The sequence below is a fragment of the Montipora capricornis genome, chromosome 8 (assembly GCF_036669925.1).
Source record: "Montipora capricornis isolate CH-2021 chromosome 8, ASM3666992v2, whole genome shotgun sequence".
NCBI classification, from domain to species: domain Eukaryota; kingdom Metazoa; phylum Cnidaria; class Anthozoa; order Scleractinia; family Acroporidae; genus Montipora; species Montipora capricornis.
Window position 1 is genome coordinate 51,415,504 of NC_090890.1, and position 25,468 is coordinate 51,440,971.

Below are 25,468 nucleotides of genomic sequence, written 5' to 3' on the forward strand. Positions count from 1 at the left end.
AAAGCATGGTGCGATCTAAACAAGCTCTCTATAAATATTAAGAAAACTAATTACATGATTGTTAAATCCCCTAAAAAGGAATCCGGAAACATAAATGTTAAATTACCAAATAAAGATGAAAACAGTGAAATACGGACATGTAAAAACTAGCGATGTTTCGGCGACCTCATGACGCCATTATCAAGTAGTTGGAAATGAACATGCGAGTTCATAACGGCCAACACTACTTTCAATCCCTAAAACTGACATTGGACATTTCGTAACAATTACACGACACATTATGCTATGTTAATATTGACAAGCTTACCGCTCTAAAAACAATGAAAACAAGCAGAATGACAGCTTTAGTTCAACAAGAAATAGCGTTTCTAAGCTATGCTGCACTGATCTACAGTATTTAGGTCTAAAACCCAGTTGAAGAAGGTTAACTTTCAATTGTTTTGCTAGGTACTATTATGTTAATACTTTAAAATTTTCGACTTTCCGGGAGCTTGTCTCGTTGGTCTAGAGGATATCGGAAACTTCAAGGTGAAGCCATCGATCCGGGTTCAACTCTTTGCCTCGCCTATTTTGAATCCTCTCAGCTTGTTTAAAATCTTTGTTTCGTTGAAGTAAATTTGAAGTCTAAAGTACACTGTACGTCGTATAAGTTGAATAAAAAGGGAAATGTCAGTTTGAGGGATGGAAAGAAGTGATGACCGTTCATAGCAGGTACAAAATACTCCAAATTTGCATAAGTGGAGGAGAGCTAGACAAAGACTTTAGCTGGGATTAAATCTGTTTGCACGTTCAGCCGTGGTCGACGTGACTATGGTAGTGGAGAAGTAGACCTTAGACCTTACTCTCGATTTGGGGTGCACAGTTTAGGAGGTGGGTGCCCATCCCGCCCTCAGTTTTAACATGGAGAAAGGATGGAATGCTTCCCTTTTAATACCTTTGTCAACTGAAGAGTTACTGACCAACGTTTGCAATGGTGCGAAGTGGTATGAAATGACGTGACTCAGGTAGTCATACCATTTTTAAAATTCAAAAAATTTCCACAAGCATATGCATGGGCAAAGTCCCACCTCCCCAGGAGTTTAAAATGCACACAATTAATTAAGAGATCAGGCAACTTTTACCCCACACACCCTTTTACCTTCTAGAAGTTTTAAGAAATCGCCCATTTCATTGAATTATTTTGCATCGGTCCAGTCCCTCTGTGACAAAATATCACAAAATCAACATGTACAACTTTAAAGTAAAGAACTTTTCATTAGTTTGGTTCCAGGCCCTAGCAAGAGTCCATCACCTAAGAGTTAGATTTACCCATATTGTCCTAGTCCTCATCAACGTCAGAAAAGTGTCTGTTTTTGAACCACGTTTTGTGGGAAAATAAACAATAAACAAATTGGCTAACTCAATGTTGTGCCCGATTCAAACCCTTTAGGAATAAAGCGTTTTGTTCCAGGAATTCCGTCTCATTTAAATGTGAACGCTACATTAAAATTTTTGTAATTTCCAAACATTTATACTTTCCTAGGTTGTTTTTTAGCTTATAGACATTTGCCTCCCGAAACAATTAATTTGCTTATTTAGCTTTGGCCAACCTTACAGAAACACAGAAAATACACATTCCCCGAGACTGTCACTTAATGATATTGTAAATGGAAAGTTGGTGTAGCAAGCTTAAGAGTACACATGTCACCTGAGGAACAAACCGCAAAAGCTTGGAGTTATTTTCAAGGGCCAAAATAACAAGACGGCTAGATCCTCAGTTATGGAAACAAACCCCTGATTTCTATCAAGTGATTAACTAATCCTGGAACAGATGCTTACAAAACAAGGCACAAATGTAAGGAATTGAACAGTATCTTAATACTACTGAAATCTCATGGTACTTTAACTGTAATTGGCATGATATCTTGTGTCTGACAGCTACTGAGGTATCAATGATTGAACTGTTTTCAATACCTCATATAATCGAAGAAAGGAAAATAACATATTGACGTATCGCAGTCCAAGTAAGTTTTTCACGTTTTGGACATCGTTTCTGAAAAAGAAAAACAAGGAAGAAAGAAACAAGTAGTGGATTAAATGCAAATAACGAATTTCGTTCTGATTGACAAGTAAATAATATAACAATTATCTTAATTCATTCATTTAACTGTTTGTGCTAGAGTTAATAGCAACAATTCCTATTCACTGTTACTTTGACATGTAGACTTGAAGACCTCAATAACTCACTTCACTTGACATAAGCAATCGACAATCACCGATCAGTTTCACAGTCACTCCATCATAACACGGGCTCAAACAGCTAGCTATCTGCAGGAAGCTGAAGTAGCTGACTCGGTGAATGCAGACAATATTTAATTTAGGTATTAGCCAAAGCAGTTCCAGTAAAAATATCCACTCTGGCAACCGATTTTAAAGCCATTTCTTTGTGAAGAACGTACCTGCTCCTTTCGACAACTTCCTCGTTAAAAACATGTACAAAGTACAGAGATTCAGTCATTAAAGTTAAATTTAAATAGCACTTACCATTCTTTTCGTGTTCGAGCTGCCCAAACTCAAAGGTGACATCATCGCCGATTAGCACAAATGGCGCCCAGTATTTTATGGCCGAATAATTCTTTGTCTCCTGAAGAGATTTCATAGCATGGTGAAGAGCTGTACTTGCACTTTTTTTATCTGCCAAGTGTTGGTAAAAACTCTTCATGAACAAGAAGGTCGCCTCGTCGTCGATTGCCCAGAGTGACACCAGTACAGACCGGGCACCAGCACACAGGAAAGCCCTGGCTATTCCCACAATACCCTCAGATTTTACCTCTCCCTGGCCACTATGACAGCAACTAAGCACAACCAGTCTTGCCTGAAGGTGAACTGCTTGAACATCGCTCAATGATAACATGTAATCTTCCTCTTTGGGGATCTTGGATGTGCGTGCGGGATTTGGGGCCAAAGCAATTTCTCCAGATCCGTCATCCCCATGTGCAGCAATGTGGATTAAGGTAACTGACTTCATTCTTCTCAGCACCTCAGCTTTGGTTGCATTTTTTCCTGTAAGAGGCACGGCCTGCAGAAGTTCTCCAATTATATCCACCTCTTTTTTCGCACACGGCAGCTCTCCATACATGGCTTCACCAGTGCCGTAAGTGACTTCGCTCAAGCACGGATTGCCTACAAGCAGCGCTTCATTCTTACTTTGGAAGTTATCAGGTGCCATAGTGATCAATTTTAAAGCAGTCAGTGAGGGAATTACACGGATCCTGACAGAGTCACTCATTGCAGAAAAAGGAGCCAGGCAAAAGTGTCCATCAGGAACAAACACTAAGTCATCGCCCTGGATCAAGTCCGCTATAGGACTGATTAAGACATCATACAAGGGCTGCAAAGAGTGCACAGAGAAGCTCAAAGACTGAAAAGTTTCTTCAACACTTTCCCTACTGCTCGAGAAGTCGCTACCTTGTCTTTCAAGTGAACGATTCTCGCATCGCAAAACAACCCCTGCATTGATCTGTTCTAACGTACTTTTCATCAGAGACTTGGCAGTTCCATTTTTGATTTTCTTTTGTCTAAAATTTATCCTGATATCATCTCTTAGCAACCAGAAGCTGATCGTGTTCCCTTCAAGTGCTGTGAAAACAGTTTGTGAAGGTAGATCTTTCATAACCAAAGAGATAGTTACCTTCATCATAGGTTTCCCATCAACGCTGTATTGCATCTTTAAAATGTCTGCCAAAGCCTGTGCTCGTCCTTGCTCAGCAGCACACAAAGCTTCATCAACCTCTCCATTCTTCAAGAGTGCTGTCCACAGAGCAGTGTACGCAAGCCCCTTTGTGTCACGAAAGCTTATTTTCCATGCATCCTCTGACTGAAGAAGACACCTAACTTCATCAAAATAATAAACGCTTAGACGACAGTAATTAAGAGCTTTGCTCAAGGAGCCAAAAAATTCATGAACATGACCAATATGATAACATGCGATTGCCAGCCCTATTGGGTCCTCTGTTTCCTGGCAAATACTAAGATGTTGATGGTGATACTCTATGGCTTGCTTGAAATTACCAAGACTTCGATAAGAGTTGCCGAGATTGCAATAAGCTTTTCCTTCTCCGGCCCTGTCCCCTACCTCTTTTGCAATACTTAGACTTTGATGGTTGTACTCTATGGCTTGCTTGAAATTACCAAGACTTTGATAAGTGTTGCCGAGATTTCCATAGGCCCGTCCTTCTCCGGCCCTGTCCCCTACCTCTTTTGCAATACTAAGATGTTGATGGTGGTACTCTATGGCTTGCTTGAAATTACCAAGACTGTCATAAGCGTTGCCGAGATTTCCATAGGCCTTTCCTTCTCCTGCCCTGTCCCCTACCTCTTTTGCAATACTAAGATCTTGATGGTGGTACTCTATGGCTTGCTTGAAATTACCAAGACTTCGATAAGCGTTGCCGAGATTGCAATAAGCTCTTCCTTCTCCGTCCCTGTCCCCTACCTCTTTTGCAATACTAAGATGTTGATGGAGGTACTCTATGGCTTGCTTGAAATTACCAAGACTTTGATAAGCGTTGCTGAGATTTCCATAGGCCGCTCCTTCTCCGGCCCTGTCCCCTACCTCTTTTGCAATACTAAGGCATTGATGGTGGTACTCTATGGCTTGCTTGAAATTACCAAGACTTTGATAAGCGTTGCCGAGATTTCCATAGGCCCGTCCTTCTCCGGCCCTGTCCCCTACCTCTTTTGCAATACTAAGATGTTGATGGTGGTACTCTATGGCTTGCTTGAAATTACCAAGACTGCCATAAGCGTTGCCGAGATTTCCATAGGCCTCTCCTTCTCCGGCCCTGTCCCCTACCTCTTTTGCAATACTAAGATGTTGATGGTGGTACTCTATGGCTTGCTTGAAATTACCAAGACTTCGATAGGCGTTGCCGAGATTGCAATAAGCTCTTCCTTCTCCGGGCCTTTCCCCTACCTCTTTTGCAATACTAAGACGTTGATAGTGATACTCTATTGCTTGTTTGAAATTACCAAGACCTTTATAAGCATTGCCGAGATTTCCATAGGTCGCTCCTTCTCCGGCCCTCTCCCCTACCTCTTTTGCAATACTAAGACTTTGATGGTGGTACTCTATGGCTTGCTTAAAATTACCAAGACTTTCATAAGCGTTGCCGAGATTTCCATAGGCCGCTCCTTCTCCGGCCCTGTCCCCTACCTCTTTTGCAATACTAAGATGTTGATGGTGGTACTCTATGGCTTGCTTGAAATTACCAAAACTTTGATAAGCGTTGCCGAGATTTCCATAGGCCCGTCCTTCTCCGGCCCTGTCCCCTACCTCTTTTGCAATACTAAGACTTTGATGGTGGTACTCTGTGGCTTGCTTGAAATTACCAAGACTTTGATAAGCGTTGCCGAGACTTCCATAGGCCGCTCCTTCTCCGGCCCTGTCCCCTACCTCTTTTGCAATACTAAGATGTTGATGGTGGTACTCTATGGCTTGCTTGAAATTACCAAGACTTCGATAAGTGTTGCCGAGATTGCAATAAGCTCTTCCTTCTCTGGCCCTGTTCCCTACCTCTTTTGCAATACTAAGATGTTGATGGAGGTACTCTATGGCTTGCTTGAAATTACCAAGATTTTGATAAGCGTTGCCGAGATTTCCATAGGCTGCTCCTTCTCTGGGCCTGTCCCCTACCTCTTTTGCAATACTAAGACTTTGATGGTTGTACTCTATGGCTTGCTTGAAATTACCAAGACTTTGATAAGCGTTGCCGAGATTGCCATAGGTTGCTCCTTCTCCGGCCCTGTCCCCTACCTCTTTTGCAATACTAAGACATTGATGGTGGTACTCTATGGCTTGCTTGAAATTACCAAGACTTTGATAAGCGTTGCCGAGGTTTCCATAGGCCGCTCCTTCTCCGGCCCTGTCCCCTACCTCTTTTGCAATACTAAGATGTTGATGGTGGTACTCTATGGCTCGCTTGAAATTACCAAGACTGTCATACGCGTTGCCGAGATTTCCATAGGCTGCTCCTTCTCCGGCCCTGTCCCCTACCTCTTTTGCAATACTAAGATGTTGATGGTGGTACTCTATGGCTTGCTTGAAATTACCAAGACTTTGATAACGATTCCCGAGATTGCCATAGGCTGCTCCTTCTCCGGCCCTGAAACCCACTTCCTTAAAAATGGCCAATGCTTCTGTGTAATTAGTTATGGCCTGATTAAAGTCAGCTGTGCCCTGATAGTATCTACCAAGATTGAAATAAGCCAAACCCTTGCCTTGTCTGTCTCCCTCCTTTCTTGCAACGCTAAGCTCTTGCATATGCCGCTCCAAAAGGTCCAACTTTTTATCCACCATTGCTGATAATCAAAACCAGGAAGTTTTTTTCAGAAATCTGGGGTGCACCTAGAAGATAAATGAACGAAAAGAAAATAGGTTCAATGCTCTGAGTACAGGATGCTAAACCGGCACAGCAAGGTTAATTGAACAATGAAGGAATAACTATCTTAAGCTAGTATTTTGAAAGAAATATGCCTTTCTTCACCAGGGTTTCCCAAGGAATGGTTTCGGCTAGTGGAGACAGTTGTTACAGAATAAATACTTGCGTATTTAACAGACTAAGAGCGTTTTATACAATAATAATCACCGAACATTAAAAATAGAAATTCTGTTATGTAAATGAGGGAAAAACAGCCTATAGAAAAGCGATGGCATCCCATTTCATCTTTCTTATCGAAAGCTAATTAAAAGTTCCTAACAGGAGGGGATGCCATTAAGAGTGCAATATTCAATTTTCTGAAATTGACGTCAAACTCATAATTTTTTATTTCATGTCTAAATCTATCCAATGTCGGAATTGCTTGTTTTTTCGTCACAATTTTTTTTGTCTGGATACCTGGTTACTCCATGTATTTTGATCCAGGGACTTTGAATGAGCTAATTGAACTGCTCACACGTTTCCATTGAGAAAGGCTGCTCGTCAGGACAGAATTGGCCGTTTTTATGCTAGAGATGCATAATCCGGTTATTCAAATTATGCCTTTCCCTCTCTTTCTCCATACGCCAAAATCATTCGTTGGGAAACCCTGATGAAGAAAGGCATTTCGAAAATTGGCGTAAGATAGTTATTCCCTCTCACTGCTCAATTAATCTTGCTGTGCCAGTTTAGCATCATGTAGTCAGGACATTGAAACTATTGTGTTTTCGTATTTCTCGGCGTTGTTTCAAAAAGTAGGTACGCAATGCGTACATGTGGGTAGCCACTTAGACACCGTACTACCAATGGAGTCTTAATAACCGTTTCACTCCCAATAGTGCCACTTATAGATTTTACTCTGTCTAACGCCAGACGATTTTACTCGTCAATGGGGAACCCCACGGGGCTGAAAGGGTTAAGTATGCTGTTCGTTTTTATTTGGGTTCTAACCATTTACTATACTAGCTCTCTACGAACTTCATTGGCTTCCCATTGCCTATCGAATCAGGTTTAAGATTTGGGTACAGCGATTTGCCCACGGCATCTCGATCCGATTTGGAGAGGTAATAACAAAAATTGTGCCTGCCCACATGAATGGGCATCACACATGGCAGTGAAAGGGGAGCACGGATTAACCCTTAACACCAGCTAAATCCAAACTGGAATGCAAAATTACAAACTGGAATGTTTGATTCAGTACAGTTTTAACCAATAGGAATCAAATATCAAGTGGTGGCTTATCAGTACTGAATCAGTTGACTGTCTCATACCCTCTCCGCCAATCGTAATTCTTGTGATGACAAGTTGTCTGGCTCAAATCAAACCACAACTGAAGCAGTTTTGTCCGAGCCAATGAAAAGCAACCACGTTCCAGGGTTCTCCTTATTAGGCGGTAACCGGTAAAATCTACCGCTTGTAAGAGCACTTATTACCGCCTGCAAACGCTCAGAAGTCGCTTATCTGTTGCAGAACGTCCAACATTAACCAAATGCTTTACCGGTTTGAAAAGGCCCCAACCAGTTGTGCTGAAAACTAGGGAGAGCCCTGTGTTCGTGCCAATTTTTTTACACATTATTTATTCTTTAATCTTGTTATGAACATAAAGCAATCTTTGACTCACCGTCAATATTGAAACTGTTTGTGACCTTCAAGCAGACAATTTTCATACCGACTGCTAAATCACTGTTTAATTTATGGGAGCAAAAATGACTTGCAATACGGACTTGTTCCTTACCAGCCAAAATGCAGTCAAGGCATGCTATTTTTTGAGAAAGCCGCATTACTTATAATTTTTACACACACGCACGGATAATTAAAGAAAAAACAGCAATTACATGTACTTACTTCGCCCGTTGTGGATGAATGTTGGCATTTGCAGGCAGATCTGGATTTGATCCCAATCAAACAAACACTTATTAAGCCCTTAATGTACGAGCTCTTGCAATGAATTTCACGCCCCTTAGAACCTTTGTAATAAGAAACATCGACTGCTTTTCTTGCCGTGTCTTAGTCAAATTTTTTTTACATTCTTGTAAATAATTATTTTCCTTGGAAGCCTTGCTTTAGCGGGGAACTAGAAAGGAAAAATAAAAGAACAAGGAGAAAAAAAGCTTTGAATCATTCTCTGGTAAATTCAATTATTGCGATTGTGAATTGAATTACATTGTAGACACGTGCCCGTGACATTTGCGCTGGTGTTGGTGTCGTTTAAATTGGCGTGATGGATTGTTTTCTTTTGCTTATTCACTGATGTTGTCCGCCTTAGTTCCAGAAGCATATGAACAGTGATGCATATATATCTCTTTGCATATAGGTCCATATACCATAAAGTTGTCTCACTGATAACTGCGTCAAGTCTCGTGGACTTGTTTAGTTGACTGATTTCGTACGCGAAAAGCTTGATTGCCCAGAAAGCCTTCCAACTGATTCAGTCACACAACCCGACTTATTCAGCTGACCCAGAGAACAGCAAAAGTTACTGCGAGTGCGAGGAAAATCGTAGGGATGGTCTTCCGCTATTATCCGGCGCTATTCATGTCAATAACTGATTCAGTTGTAAATTAATGGTAACCGGCTGATTTAGTTGGATCTTCTAACTCGAGAGCAGAGAAATGAAAAGGTGTCCATTGCCCGCTTGTCCTATTTGCTGAGAGCATTGTTCTATAAACGTTATTAACAGAAATTTCTTTTTCACCTTGTTGCTCTCGTTCCCTACTAAAGTGAATCAGTTGACTGATTTCGTACAGTTAGTCACGGTAACTGAGACGCCGATTTATACCCAGAGAGCCTTCCAACTGATTCAGTCACCCGGCCGGACTTATTCAGGAAAAGCAAGTGCCTCTATGTTTCAGTCCGTAAAAAAAACAGCAAAATAGAGGATCTAAATAATTATGTTCAGTGAAAACCGGCCGAATTGTTGCCCATGAAAACCTGCACGTTTTCGATATGACAATTGGAAAACAAACTGTTCAATAATACCCGAGGAAAAATTCGGAAATTTATCTGCCATTTCTGCGGATGATGGCGTGAGCTTTTGTTTGTTCCGTGCTTTGTACTCTCATAAAGAACAGTGTTTAAACCAATGAGAGCGGGCGTTATATAGAAACTTTATTATAGTATATAATTTTATACTAGTATTATGTATAATTTATATAATATTATTACATAAATATCATAGTAATAAAAATAATAAGTAAAATAAGAAATACATGCACCCTCACAGCTGTACAGCCACCTCGCGCAATTTTTTTGTTTTTCTTGAAAAAACATTTTAATCACATTTTCTGAATGAAACTTGCACCTAGATTAAGAATAAATTTCGCTAAGTCTCTCTGAACTTTAACGAACAAGAAATCCTTTCCAACCTACAAGACATACACGGTGTGGTGGTCTGCGGGTTTTAGAGAATTATATTGACCACAAGCATGCTAATTCCGTTGTATGTGTCGAAAACACTGATGTATAAACTATCCAGAAACTAGTGCGTGCGTGTCAAGGTGGCTCAAACCAGCTTCAACCATTTTTGAGGGAATGTCTTATTAGACGGACTAACTCTATAACGCTGTTTCACTTAACGGCAATGTTATGGTACCACATGAAACCCTGCCGATAATCGTTAAACAAGATGCACATGTTACTGTGACGTAATAAATTACCATGGCAACAGAAGAACCATCTAAAAACACCCTATATTTTGTGTTAAAGCACTTAGTATCTCAAAAACGAACTGAAGTGTCCCCCATTTTTTATTGCTGAAAAGCGATTAGCAGGCTAAGATGAAACTCTTTGCAAAGTTTAAAAAAAATCTGGAGCAGATTCAGAACCACATTAAAATTTCCCAATTGTGAAGGTGGCTATGAATCTGCTGCAAAGAATTTTTTTAAACTTTGCAATGAGTTTTGTCTTAGCGTGCCAATTACTCTCCAGCAATAAAAAATGGGAGTCACTGAGTTCGTTTTTGAGATATTCGCGTTTAAAGATAAAATATAGCGTGTTTTTCAGTGGCTATCTTGTTTTCATGGTAACTTCGCCACTGTGCTACAACTTCGGTTATAAATAGTTGAAATTTCGCTAGAACAGCAAGTCAAGCGCAAGTCAAGTTTTTAAAACTGAGCAAAGGTTAATCCGCACTCCCCTTTCACTGCCATGTGTGATGCCCATTCATGTGGGCAGGCGTAATTTTTCTTATTACATCTCAATCGGATTCCAAATCGATCACAATGCCGTGGGCATATCGTCGTACCCAAAAATTATATCATCTATCTCAAAAACACCTTTTAAAAGCAATTAATAAGAAAATAATAACCGTTAGTTTCATGGGCAGTTATACAATCTGGCTGCACTGATCAATGTACTCGCTTCAGGGACAACTGGAAAAGTGAGTGCTCACAGTCTAGTACAACGATACATGATTACATGGTCTTACATATCTTGCTTACTCGATTTTCGCAATTGGAGCGATTGCTGAATACCCGTCCACAAAGGAGCATTTACGTTCGCGACGCTAGCCGCAGTACCGAACTGAACAAAAGTGGTTTTTGCGCAGTTTGTGGCAGATAGAGTGAATTCAGTAGAATGGCTGGTGCTGCAGTGTCTTAGTCTACTTACGGTTAAATTGAGCTGAGTAGAGTGGCTAGTGCCGCAGTGCTTACCTCATGGATTAACGAACGAGGTATATCCAACAACACGACTGCGGCGGCACTGTGGCAGCAGTGTTTTTAGGGTCCATTTCTTGTGGCCGGGTTTTGACATTAAGTCTGTAATGGGTATATTTCACAAAGAGATTTTCTGCTCAATCTAATTTAAGTGATTTAATTTAAAGCTCACCCGCACGTGGGAGCAAAAGCCCAGCCTCTGTATCCAGAGAAGAATCCAACACTTTATAACTTGTCATGTATGCCTTGATGTCCTTATGACATTTTGCTATTATTACGCATTGAACATTTGCTGGATTGTCAGAACTTGGGCCACAAATTCCCCCAACAAACTCAGAATAGAACCGCATGCAGTCATAATGGTCTGTGTTCTTTGTCCTTATCTCTTGCGTGACAGCTCTGACGACACAATCACGGCACAACTCACGAAAGTCATGAAGCGTTCGACTGGTTCAATGGTTGTTTGAGGGCTTCGAGGAAAATCCAAGAAGCGTATGCTTACATAAAGGGGGAGACCTTTCTTTGTTTGTTTTGCAGGTATGTTCACAAAGTGAATTAAGGAAACTTGTTTGCGCAAAAATATGGAATGGAATGAATCTTGCTGGTATGCAAATTTTTAGGTCAGTTATTTTAATTACCGGATATATTAAATTTCAATGACATGCTCCCCTTGACCTACAGTAGTTCCAGTCAATTCACGTTGTATGGTGTCAGTAAACCTATAGTCTCGAATTGTTTAGTGAATAAATCGAGATTAGCGTGTGTGGTTTCAATATACCTTGCCTCTGCTTTGGTGGTCAAAGGTCGACTTTTGTTGACAAACAGCATGTTGAAATTGGGCCTCAAAAAACCTCCGTTTCATTTACCCAAAAATTTTATTGAATTTAATTGCAGCGGAAACATTGCTTATTCCGGTGATTATAGTCTCGTTTGAGAAAGCCATGTACCAAGATGCTTTTTGACGGTCGAATTTCGCACAAATTTGGCACTGACCCCTTGCAAAATGAATTTCAAGCTTTCTGTTAAGTTCTGGAAATTTCTGGGAATTTCTAAAATGTGACAGCTTTATTCCAGAGTCAAATTCCAGCTTTTATTCCAGAAATTGTTTTCCAGTTTTTGCAAGTTTTGGGTTCTTTCAAAAGCTGGAAATAGCTTGAATTTGATACATCTATCAGGTGCTGCCAGAAAATGACAGTTTCTTCCAGTCTTCATTTCTTGCAGGAAACTGGAAATAAACTAGCAATAGTCTACAGCTTGTTAACAATTTTAAAATTTCTCACATGAAACAAATTTTTAGTTTATTACAGTTTCTATTCTATCAATTCAACTCTTTTCAGATAAAACCTTAAAGAAATGTTTAGCATGCAGTTTCTTATTATGTATAAAATTTAAGAAGTAAGAAAATTCCCTTGTAGAACCAGACATATGTAAACGCTATGTAAAGTTTATCATATAACTATGTTGAGCTATATAAAGGCTATTTACTGCTCCTTACTTGCTATGTAATAACTATGTAACTTGCTACATTACATAGTTGAGTCTGTGTAAAGCATATGCCATTACTATTGCAATACCATTTAAAGGTCACATAGCTCTCTGAAATAGCTTATGAATGTGAATGTGATATCTTTCGAGTTAATACATTTACTTAGCTTACGCAATGTCCTTTAAAGGCTCCAAACTTTGAACTTAAAAGCACTCTGTACATGGAGAAATGAAAAAAAAAGCTTTTATTCCGATGTATTCAATAGGTTGTGAGAAAAACCAATCAACGGATAACCTTGTTTGATGCTCCCTGAGTCTCATAATCGGCCTTATTCCAAAAGGAACATGATGCATTATTCTCGAAAATTACACACTCCAAGTCAGCACTTAATCCTTTCAATGAACTCCAGTATCTTTCGAATCTTGCTCCGTAGAAAGATTGTCATCCTCCGCCGTCTTGGCTAACACGTGAGAGACAGGATCGGGAACTAGTGCGTCCTTTTCGTTTCGGTCAGCAGTCAGCAGCATGGCGCTTATACATAGGGCGTCCATAGGGCGGTGAAACGAGCATTCCGCTCTTGGTCCAATGTGTGATGCGGAGAACGACTGGCACGAGCGCTCCTTCCGCATTTCCGGTGCAATTAATGGCTGCCAAAAATATCCTCTTGACGAACCAGAAATCAAGTTTTCTTTCTTTATTTTTGGGCCACCATTAGTGTATTATTTAAAGGCCTTTTTGATATTTTTGACCCAAAACTCAATACTATTTTGTCTCTCAAGTATTTTCGTCGGAGGCTGCTTAAATTTGACTGAAGTAAGACAGTGTCGAATGCAGGTATGTCCCGCTTACCGTGACCAAGGGTAACCGGTTGTTTCGCCAACGTGTCAGCTCGCCAACGACCTGTTCGCCAACGTATGAAGTCTATTTACCAACGTCTAATAATGTCAGTTCGCCAACGCTTATATGTCAGTTCGCCAACGTCCAAAATACTTTGTGAAATAGATCTGAATTTTATTTACAAATTACCAAAAGAAGATAATGTGACCTTTGATCCACGATGAATTGTTTGATTCGGCTTGAAAATGTTCGTTTCACTCTCCCCAAAATCTCTCTCTCTCCCTCTCTGTCTCCCACGCCATCCACGGCTTTATTTGTGAACATAAACCGGCTGTAAAACCTTTTTATTAAACATTTGCGTAGTTAAAGAGCCATCGAGTTGAAATATGTTTGTTTGATTACGGGCTTAGAAACGTTCACTTGTTTCCTGCAAATTTCGCCTACGTGTTTGTTCTACTCTCACAGAGGGTTTTTGCATTGTTTGAAACACTGATTAAATATTTGCGGCAAAACTTTTTCCTCCCCCACTCAACTATTAAATGTTCCCCCTACAGCCTGCGTCTCTACCGGTCTCTTTTCTCTCTGTTACGGGAAGAATTAGAAACGCGATAAAAACAATGTGAGCTCATTAACTTCACTTGTGCGGCATGTTGCAAAGTAGGTGAGAACTTTTTCATCTTAAATAGCATATTGTTTAAACGTTTAATGATATGTAACTACAAGAAAGAACAGATAACACCAACAATATCTGCCAATCAAATTCCTGCGATTTTGATCCGGCTTAATCAGGCATTGCTGTATAAAAGGGCTGTGATTTTCTGTTCAATTCAACCCACTCATCTTATCGAAGTATTTTCGCTGATCAAATATGTTTACAAGAGTCACTCGAGATGGAAAGCTATTATTGTATCTATTGCAATGAGGAAGTAACAGCGAGACTGGAAGTGCTCCTCTGCGATGGCTGCGACAAATGACAACATCGACGTTGCAACACGGGAATTTCGAGACAGCAGTATAGAGATGCTGTTAAGACCGGATTAGAGGTGGTTTGGCGATGCCTATATTGCAGTGAGATCACTGATCCAATTGGGGAGAGTAGCAGAATCGAGGAAGAGATGGATGCCTTTGACATTCCGCCATTTTTTGGTATGCTTGTTTTTTCACAATACTAAAACGACAATAGGTGATGGAATGTTCTTAAACAAAGAGCTTTCCGTGAATGGAATCAGTCTGCGAGGAATCTGTGTGTTGAGACTAGAATTGCTGCTTGATAAAAACATCTCATAGACGAGACAGTCAAATTTTCCTTCCTTTTTTTTTAGGTCATGTTAGATGAACTGACTGCTGCACCTTGTCCAGCCCTCCCTAAGCCTGCGCATGTGGCTAGAGCTGCAACCCGACTCCGGCAGAAACTCAGACCCGAGCAACAGAAAGATCTGGACTTCGAACTGGTCGAGGAATGTCTCCCTCCCAGTTTCTTCCAAGCCGACCTGACAGTTGAGCAGAAAGGCATCTGATCTTCGCCAGACAGGAGCAGCTAAATACCCTGGCCAAGGCTAAATCCTGGTACATGGACGGAACCTTCAAGCTTGTGCGACACCCATTCAAGCAGCTACTGACGGTGAATGCTTTCGTCCGATCCGGGGAATATGCAAAGCAAGTCCCACTTGTGTTTGTCCTGACGGCCAACAAGAAAGAAAAAGACTACAAGAAGGTATTAATCACTGTTTAGTCATAAATTAATAAAACTGAGAAAACATTATGCAGTCTATTGAGCATTAAAGTAAAGATAAAGACAATGCAATATTCGGAATCGAACTGGGAAAACAGTTCCCAAGTATTATAGTAAGGAATCGAACTCGAAAACGTTATGCATATGCAGCTTCCAAGTATTAGTAAAACTATCTAAACCTCTTTCTACTAATCAATATCCTAGCATTTGTGTCCGATGAAAAACTGAAGCAGTATCGAGACAGGCGAGGCTATTCGACAGCTGGGAGAAGTACGAAAGGAAAGACAAGACCGCCGCACAGTTGCTGAAAACGTGCTCACATCTCAACGGCCCCACTCGTGGAAACTGAAGAAGTCAGTAAAAATCACAACCAAAAAACGGCTCCTTTAGGAGCCACCAAGTTTGCAAAAGAATATGACCAGCAATAAACTATCAATAAAGAAAACTAATAAAATTTGAGGGGGATTGGGGCGCATTGAAAGGTTCAATAACAAATATGGCGGTTCACATCAACAATCCCTCTCATGAAGTGAATTGCAAGTTATCTAATTGACAATTATTTTCAACCATAAAGGTGTTTTTCGACGTTGGCGAACTGACTTCATACGGTGGCGAAACGACCGGTATTCTGACCAAGCCGTGTTCCACTGCTTCTTATCGGAGTACTCCACATTACTCCACTCTAAATTTTACATATGTTTAAAATCGATAGCTTTTACATAACATAGTAAAAAACCAGGTGGATATATTTGGATATAGCAGCGTTTCAGAACTTCAAACTTGCTCACTTAAAATCGATCGCGACGAATCGGATTCCCCGCCGCAGTCAATTTTACCAACAATATTTTAAAACTATATGCAAGATTTCACCCGCTTGGGAAAATCAACAAACAACAAATACGGTTTAATCAGGGCGCTTGTAATTCCATCTTGATAATTTAAATAAAAAACGAGTAAGGCTTGTTGTTAATACTCTGTCCGAAAAAGTTTGCAAAGACATGGCTTTGCATGAAAACACCACAGAAAAGATACAAGAACTTATGAAAATGTGAAATGCTTTGGAATGTCTTCAAAGATAACAGTCCACTGCAGTCAATAACAGATCAACGTGTTACCAACTTAAACCAACTACTTAATTACTTTAAAGCCTGGAAACAAACATTCCATAGAAGGACAGATGTGTAAGAACACTTCATAACATGGCAAACAATGTTTGATCTCGAGGTAATATATAGACTAAACTTAAAATGGATCACAGCAAAACAATGCAAAACTGATAAGTTATTGTAAATACCATGTCCTTGCCCCCTTACGTATGACTATGCAAAAAAGCCATACTATTCCATGGCAACTCCTTCATATTTTGTACCATCTGAGGACAAAGCAATGATTCCAGTTCCTTGTAGAATATCCTCCCCTGAAGAAAAGCAATTTGCAGCCTATCACTACTGCTACGTTTTAAGACTCCCCATCCTCTCCCAAACCCCATATTGTTTTCTTTGCCTTTGTGCAGTTTGGCCCCAACAAATAAGCTAACCTGTGGCTGATCAATATGATCACATTTTGTTCCACAGTGTGAGACAGAAATAAAATAATTAAGAGCATGAGCCCTGGAACATACCTTAAAAAATAACAATGACTGTATTTATTGTTAGGCTTGACTAGCAACACCACACAGAGAACTTAAAAAACATAGCATAACTATTTCACACTCAAGGATCACAGCGTCTATTTTTGGGGGTCTGAGGGCTTATTTAAAGAAAAGAAAAAAAAAATGTGTCCGATCTAGCCCTTTTACTCAATCAAATAGTACATATCAATACAGTAACTCTCTGTTTCATATTGTTTTCAAGGTGTCAGTAAAAGGCCTTAAAGGACTTCTACATCTGCATCTAGTGAGTACATATTCCAGCACTCGGCAAGGTCCCTTTTTGACTTGTGGCTGTTTCTGCTTAGGTGGCCTCATATACCACAAGCCTTTTTGGAGATATCACCGCCAAGCCGGCCACGTCTGCTGAACAATTTTTATGGTCAAATATTTGTTAATCCCTCCTACGTGATTCAGTTTTTCATACATGTACTATCTGGCTGTTTCTGTGATTAAAGTTTTTAATTTCACACAGAATTTGTTTCATTTGTTAGCCTTATTTTGGGGTTGAGAATTTGCTTTGTAAATTTCTCCCCCTCATTCTACAGACTAACCCTAACTTTTGCGTATGATGTTTCCTCAACTCAGCCACCATTCACACACAATATTCCCCTCAAACTAACTGCTAATTAGTGAATGTTTTAGTTAGTGGAGAGAAACCCCTTCTTGTAAGGAGGATTCTTCTATCAACACCAATTAAGAAAGCTACAAAGGTTGCTAGGTTAACTGCTGCTTCATGTATTACTAATAATTAACCAATCTTAATTTCACTTGGACAGTTCATCTTTAATTTAATATGGCTCCTTCGTGGGGCACCAGACACAAATGGTAACATAATTATTGTTTAACTACTGTTTGCAAGACGTTATGTTTTGGTGTGATATTGTTTCTTGTCGCCTGTTTCCATTATTTTATGTCATCTGTATTTCGTACACGAAGTAGATGTTTTTGCCATACATTCCGACTCCCCTCAGAGGGTTTTTGATTCAAATGCTTAACCACTCTGCAAAATTCCAGTCTTATTGATTGAGTTATAGAGACTATAATCCAAAAAAATACATTTATCACTCTTTTGTAAAGGTCATTCAAAAAATGAGGGCGCTAGCATTTCTGACTTTGTAATATCTTGTCTCATACTTCCAGTTTCATTTTTTTTTTTGATTTTGCAAATTAGAAGATTGTAGGACTTATTTTCAGATAATTAATGGTAAGAGGTAACAATATTTAGTTCTATTTTCTATTTTGTTTTGAAAAGACAGAGAACGAATCGAACACCTTACGTGGATCTGTGATCAACTCTGCACAGTCTTCAGGTAAGAAAAAATAATTGGAAATGTGACAGCCAAGGCTTATTTGAAAGAAAGCCTGTCGTCTATTTTGTGCTTCATTATTCAAGGAAAAGGTTCTTCATGGAAACGGTTTGATCCTGAAATTTTAGTTTGTTGTAACATTGCACATATTTGACACGACTGATTTTTTTCTCTTCACGCACGTAATGAAATAGGAAGGGGTTTTTGCCTCTAATAGCAAATATGTTGTTTCAAAAAACTGTTCGCTGGAAAAGGTGGCCTTTATGAATTCATCATGTTTTATAATATGCAAGCTTACCTGAATAGTTTTTATGGCAATAGTAAAGCATTTTCATGTCAAAATGAGGTTAGCGTCTTTCTGTTGTGCTAACTTAATTAAATATAAATATACATTCTGCCTCGTGAGTTTGTTATTCTCGTTAACCAGCAATGGCATCGAAAGGCATTGCAACACCAACGGTGTTTTAGTGCATCTCATGTTGTTTGTTTCAATTAAATGTTTCGCTGTAAAAAGATTCTGCCTTTGTGAATTATATCATGTTGTGTATTGAATTTTCGAGCTTAAGGTTGAGATGTGATACGGGAGGATATTCTTAGTATTGCTTTGTAAGCAGGCCAGATTCACTTAAATAAACAGGTCTGTTGGAAGCGTGCTTGAGTTTCAACAAAATGAGCTCCAAAATCAGCAAAAAATTGTGGAGGGTTGTCCGATACTCACAAATAGACTCCGTTGGTGTTAGTACTGTTAAGAAGAGTCTCTATTGGTACGATTGGCACCACTAGAAACTAATGTCGTTCCAAAATTGGTTCTACTGGTGAACATGCATCTCATTAAGGGCACTTAGATCATTTTGTAGTGTGTTGTGGCTGGGTACAGGGCAATTCCGATGGATCATTGGTACCAATGGTACGATTGGTACCACTAGAAACTGATGTCATTCCAATGGTTCTACTGGTGAACATGTATCTCATTAAGGGCACTTAGATCATTTTGTCATGTGGTGTGGCTGGGTACAGGGCAATTCCAATGGACCATTGGTACCAATGGTACGATTGGTACCACTAGAAACTGATGTCATTCCAATGGTTCTACTGGTGAACATGCATCTCATTAAGGGGACTTAGTTCATTTTGTCACGTGGTGTGGCTGGGTGTAAAAGCGAACTTGTTTTTTGTGGTTGGCTTTAGAACGAGGAATATTCATAATAATGATTGCGTGCTTTTACTTGGTGTAAAAGGGAACTTGTTTTTTGTGGTTGGCTTTAGAACGAGGAATATTCATAATAATTATTGCGTACATGCTTTTTCTTTGTTGTAAAAGCGAACTTGTTTTGCGTGGTTGGCTTACAGAACGAGGAATATTCATAATAATTATAGCGCGCTATTACTTGGTGTAAAAGCGAACTTGTCTTGCGTGCTGGCTTATAGAACGAGGAATATTCATGATAATTATTGCGTGCATTTACTTGGTGTAAAGGCCAACTTGTTTTGCGTGCTTGGCTTCCACTCTCAAAATTACCTCCAGAACCTACTTTTTGCGTAGAATAAGCTTTTAGAATGATGTTCTAATTTTGCATAAAGCAAGCTAACAAAATCTGTACCTTGCTGAGTTCGCATTTGTTAGCGTTAACAGTATTTTCGGTCCGATGCTTCTGTTTGATGAGGGGTATATTGTTTTGGTCTCCCATCCAAACACTAACCCCACAGGACAGGGCTTAACTTCAGTGAACTTTGGTATTACAAAGCTGTCAGATGTTCAGAGGGCACGCTTAAACTTGTGGTGTAAAGAAGTTGTGAGGGAACTTGGAAATTATCAACATGTCAGCCCAGAAGACAATGTTTCTCGCTTCTCTTTTATTTGTTATTCTTCAGAGACTGGAATGTTGTAGTTCAATACCACACAATTCAGTGCCTTCTGATTTTCTGTAACACGTACCACAGGCAACCCAGTGTATGCTTCACGGAAGCATCTCGTTATAATAATTATTGCGTGCTTTTACTTGGTGTAAAAGCGAACTTGTTTTTTGTGGTTGGCTTGTAGAACGAGGAATAATCATTATAATTATTGCGTGCCTTTACTTGGTGTGAAAGCGAACTTTTTTTTCACCAATAGAACCATTGGAATGGCATAATTTTCTATTAGTACCAATCGTACCATTGGTACCAATGGACCATCGGAATTGCCCTGTAGGCTGTACCCAGCTAGATCACATGAGAAAATAGTTTCACCAGTAGAACCATTGGAATGACATCATTTTCTATTAGTACCAATTGTACCATTGGTATCAATGGACCATCGGAATTGCCCTGTACCCAGCTAGATCACATGAGAAAATAATTTCACCAGTAGAACCATTGGAATGACATCATTTTCTATTGGTACCAATGGTACGATTGGTACCAACAGACCATCATAATTGGGAAAATAGTGAAAGTCCCCTTAATGAAATGCATATTCACCAACAGAGCCATTGGAATGACATTCTTTTCTATTGGTACCAATCCTACCATTGGTACCAATGGACTATCGGAATTGACGAATCGTATCCGTTTGTGTATATTGGACAAAACTTAATTGTGACGCCGATGAACAATAAAGTAGCTGCTATTTCCAAAATGATGGAATTACCTGATGATACATAACCTTGTCTTGGAGAGTAAATTTTTGACTCAGCAGAAACAATGGTCAACCCTGGGGTCAACCTCAAGAGTTTGGGCGATTGTGATCTTTGTTTTTGACTTTGCTCATTTATTGTCAAACTCTATAACACTTGACAGAAAAAGAAACTTACGAAAACCCGGTACCTTGCCATCATTTGACACAAAATTAATCACGGCGCTCGCTGAATTCCGGCGATGTCACTTTCGATTTTGCGATTAATTTGTGCAACCAAAAGTACAATAACAAAATTGAACGTAGCAAAAATCTCCCCAAAATGTTTGTCGCTGATCGTAACTTTTTATATTCTATATTCACGGTTCAAAGTTAATGTTGTTTTTATGTCGTAAATATGTTATTCTCGAACGACCGTCCAGGAAACTTCCTTCTGCTCTTTCTAAAAACTGTGTATCAATTTACTTTTGCATCAATATTTGTTTTTGCATAGAGCAAGCTAACAAAATCTGTACCTTGCTGAGTTCGCATTGGTTAGCGTTATAGTATTATCGGTCCAATGCTCCTGTTTTACAAAGGGGTATATGTTTGAGGTCACCCATCCAGATACTAACCCCACTGGACTCCTGGAATTAACTTTAGTAAACTTTAGTATTACAAAGCTGTCAGATGCTCAAAGGGCACGCTTAAACTTGAGGTGAAAGAAGATGTGAGGGAGCTTGAAAATTATCAACATGTCAGCCCAGAAGCCAATGTTTCTCACTTCCCATTTATTTTCTTCAATCTTTCTGGGTTCAGTACTTTGCTAGTAACCACATGTCTTTTCAGGCTATTTACCCAAGACTTCTATCATGGCACTACAATGATAGACAATACCAAATCAATATCGTGCACTGCTAGAGCTACATAATATGCAAGGACAACTTGAATCTCCTGGAACACAACACACAGCTCAGTTGACATTTTATATGGCATAAATTGCTGTTTTACTTCACTACCACATGTAAGCAATGCGTGTCTAAAATTTCCAAAGAGGACAGGAATTTCTTCTTTCCGACAAATGATTAATTAATAGGCTGGTAGCCAGGTTTTTAACCTCAGAAAAGGATCTGTTCGTCGTGCGAACGTGTGAGGACCTGTGAGCCAAAGGGCCTCTGCTGGTATGACTTCTGGGTAACCCCTTAAATGGTCTTAATGACCCCCCAACTTGAAAAAAAATTGTCTGGAACGGTGCACGTACCACAGGCAACCCAGTGTACCCTCACGGAGGGTCTCGTTAAATTTAAAACAAGAACCCAATTCAAAGATTTTGGCATGAATTAAATGCTTAGGTTCATGCAATAAAAATATATAACTGCTTTAAAATCTGTCGTCTAATTGTTTTTGTCTGTGAGCTATGGTAATAACTGTTAATAGCTTGACTTCAGTGGATTTGTTGTAGTTTCCAGCACATTTCTGATTTGCTGGAATATTATTTTATAGGAGCAGGATAATTATGTATGTGTTGTGTATTTTCTGTTTCGAATCTACGTATAAACTATGTTGAAACCATTTTTATTTTTGGACACAAAAACCCCATAACATAGCCTTTACATATGCTACGTAAAGGTTCCATTTGACTAGATAAAACATAGCATTTCCTTTCAAAATATATACATGAGGCATACGTATAACATAGCCTTTGAATATGGCTTCTGTATCCAATTTATGTATATCATAACATACCATTTACATAAGGTCGTTAAATAGGATTTACATAGATTACACAGTGTCTGGTTCTACAAGGGAAGGTACAAGACATGACTGCCTGATTACCACTAATGACCAATAACTTTATAGTTAAACAGGGTATTCAATGATCTTTGGTAGTTCTTTATACAGACAAGAAAATGATGCCTGTTTTTGTTGTGCATTTGACTGCTTGGAGTAAGAAGCTTAGTAAAGTCACTCCTGATAAATTTAAAAAGTTACCAATGGCTGAATTGCCTTAAAGGAACCAAAAGTTAAAACCATCAAGGAATAAAATTAACTGGTGGGAAAAGGCAGAGGAAAATCATGAAAAACTGGAATATCCTTGAAAAAAGCTGGAAATTAATACATGATCTTCACATGCTTTCATTCAATAGCATGCAGGAATGTCTAGAAAAATCTAGAAAGCAGCATTTGTAACAAGCTGGAAAAAGCTGGAAAAACCTGATTTGATCCCCGATTATGATTTCTGGAATAAAGCTGGCAATTTCTTCCCTAATTAGCATGTTTCATTAACATTCTAGAATTTTCTAGAATTTTCCAGAAAAGAAAACTGGTAAATTTTAGGAATTTCTAGAAATTTTTTTTGTCATATCCTAAGAAAAATTCTGGAAATAACCAGAATATTCCAGATTTGTTTTGCAAGGGTCTGTAATCAATCTGAAAAAGGTCAAGTTTTAAAATTTGGTCAAAATTCCAGTTTTGGTATATTGTACCGTTAACAGCGCTAAAGGGTGAACGAATTACTCTAGCTGTGCCATTTTGGAGTCGTTTTCACTCGCTCGCAAGGCCCCATACCGAAATAGTCGCCATCCAGGTAAAATAATTATCGAAACAAAGTGAAACATATTTTTCTAAAAATGGTTTTGGTAGTCCTTTATTGTGACAAATTTTGGCAATTTTCGATTTTTTTATCTTGCACGGTCTTAGGTGAAAATTGCTGAGAGGCGCTCTTAAATGTTCCTTACAACGAGGTGAAACTCAAACTATAAACCAACGATATTATAGAAAACATACTGTAACTGACACAATGGTAAATTTTAAAAGTGTAATGCTAAACCCACATGATCAACTTGTTTGTTGAGTTTGGCTGGTTTCATCTGCTCAATATGGAAGCTCTCCCTGTTTTTGAGTTGATAGAAAGAGGTAGCATTTTCAATAAATTCTAAGCAAGAAACATCGCAATTATCCTGACAATGTTTAGACAAACTAAGATGCTTGAAAATATGATAATTTTTGTCCCAGAAAAGGTGCTCATTTACACGTGTGTAGAAATGCCTGTTATGCACGTTATTTTCCTTGCCAAATTTTTTAACCTTCTCTTGCACAAAGTTCAATTTCCACTATGGAAGACCAAATATTTTCTTGGTCAATTTATGACAGCTGATGACATGCATCACAGGTCAACTTGCCGGTTTTCAAAATGCAGGGGTTTGTCTGCAAGCGTTTCCTTCTTGTCTCGCCCCATTTTTCATAACTCTAAAAATTTTAATTTCATGTGGTTATCCACTGCCAAGTCTTTCGGTAAAACATTTTCTATTGGGAAATAACTTTCGAACACAAATCATTTATACCTACGCGAACACAGTGGATCGAGATCGGGAACGAACAAATAAACAAAGCCACAATAAGCCAATGGATTTAACATAGTAAATTGATATTATTTACACTTGCTGAACAATAAAAACTATGGTAAATAGCTGATACATGAAGAAACATGCTTGCGAACTAAAAGGCAAAGAAATTACCAACAAAACGAGTAAAATGACTTCAAATTGTAAACAAACTAAACAATGTCATAATCCAAGAACTATTATATGAAGCATGGATTTGAAAAAAGCAAGAGCTTCAAATTACATATTCCACAATAATCCCACAATAGTACATTGAAACTAGTAATTGTGAAATAATGGTAACAAACGGATCATTTGGAATCAAATGCAATTAAAAGGATACAAAGCAGGAGACAAAAATACAGCAATTACTCATTGGAAAACAGAAAAAATATTCAAGGCGCAAATCACATGCTGTGCCAGACTAAAGGTCAGCATAGATAAATAAAGCTAGACAATAGCAAATGAAATTTTGCAATCACTGCTAAGAACTAAAATCAAGAACAGAAAGCTATATGTAATAACTAAACTAAAGGCTAGGCATAAATAAAGAAATAGGAAAATACTGATAACATACCAAATGTTATTGATAACTACACACCTCAGAAGACTTGGAAAATGACTTGTCTTTAAGACTGACACTCTTCAGATAAATTAACTGAACCGACTGAACTTACTTCAAGTAAATGGTAGCCAATTTACAATGGATTTTAAATAAGGCTAGGGGGTAAATCTACTACCCACTAATACAGGATTTACCTAAGGGAAGAAGGAGTTTACCACTCCTACACAACAGGAATTAGGTAAGAGAAATGTGTGGGGATAACACAACTACACAAGCAAAAATATGAGGAAATTGAGTAATTATGGGCAAACAAGCAAATAATAGTAATTAGGATAATGAAAAGAAGTTGAAAATAATTGGAATAAAAATAAACACAAAATGAACACAAGTGACCTAGTCACTGTCTCCCTGAGTTCAATCAAACGACAGACAAATAACTTATTACAGGTACACCCAGCAAGCTACATATCACTTAATACCTTGCAATGTTCCTTTTTAAAACCTTTTGAGCAGGAATAATGAAACTGGCTGAAAAAATTATTTACGGGATAAATAATACTGGTGGATCATTTGGATGCATCATTTGCAACTAATCATGAGTGACTGTGAGCACAATCAGAAAATAAACTTGTAAGGAATTCTGACAAAAAGTAACGCAAAATTAATCAGCGCCAGTAAGTTGAGCCGAAACTCCGAGCGAAAGAACACGTTTATTCACCGAAGGCAAGATGCAAATACAACCCAAACTAAGCAGGCAAAAGAGGTAACAAAGGCACCAAGCTAATTATGCGCGAACTGTGACAA

General features: G+C 38.9%; 1 protein-coding gene and 1 long non-coding RNA gene across 2 annotated transcripts in view; both read right to left on the reverse strand.

Annotated features, from left to right (window-relative positions):
* Positions 1-912: 912 nt before the first annotated feature.
* The window catches only part of LOC138013476 (tetratricopeptide repeat protein 28-like), a 126,673-nt gene continuing 102,117 nt past the window's right edge, over positions 913-25,468 (reverse strand). The window contains exons 11-12 of the mRNA XM_068860561.1: positions 2,524-6,294; positions 913-2,032 (exon numbers count right to left, since the gene is read on the reverse strand). Coding sequence (XP_068716662.1) covers positions 2,013-2,032; positions 2,524-6,294 — 3,791 coding nt within the window. The 3' untranslated portion in view covers positions 913-2,012. The remainder of the gene's footprint in view (positions 2,033-2,523; positions 6,295-25,468) is intronic.
* On the reverse strand, positions 14,926-25,186 carry LOC138013495 (uncharacterized). The gene is made up of 3 exons (XR_011125245.1): positions 25,144-25,186; positions 16,460-16,582; positions 14,926-15,111 (listed from the first exon to the last, which is right to left on the reverse strand). It is a non-coding gene; the product is annotated as an uncharacterized lncRNA (long non-coding RNA).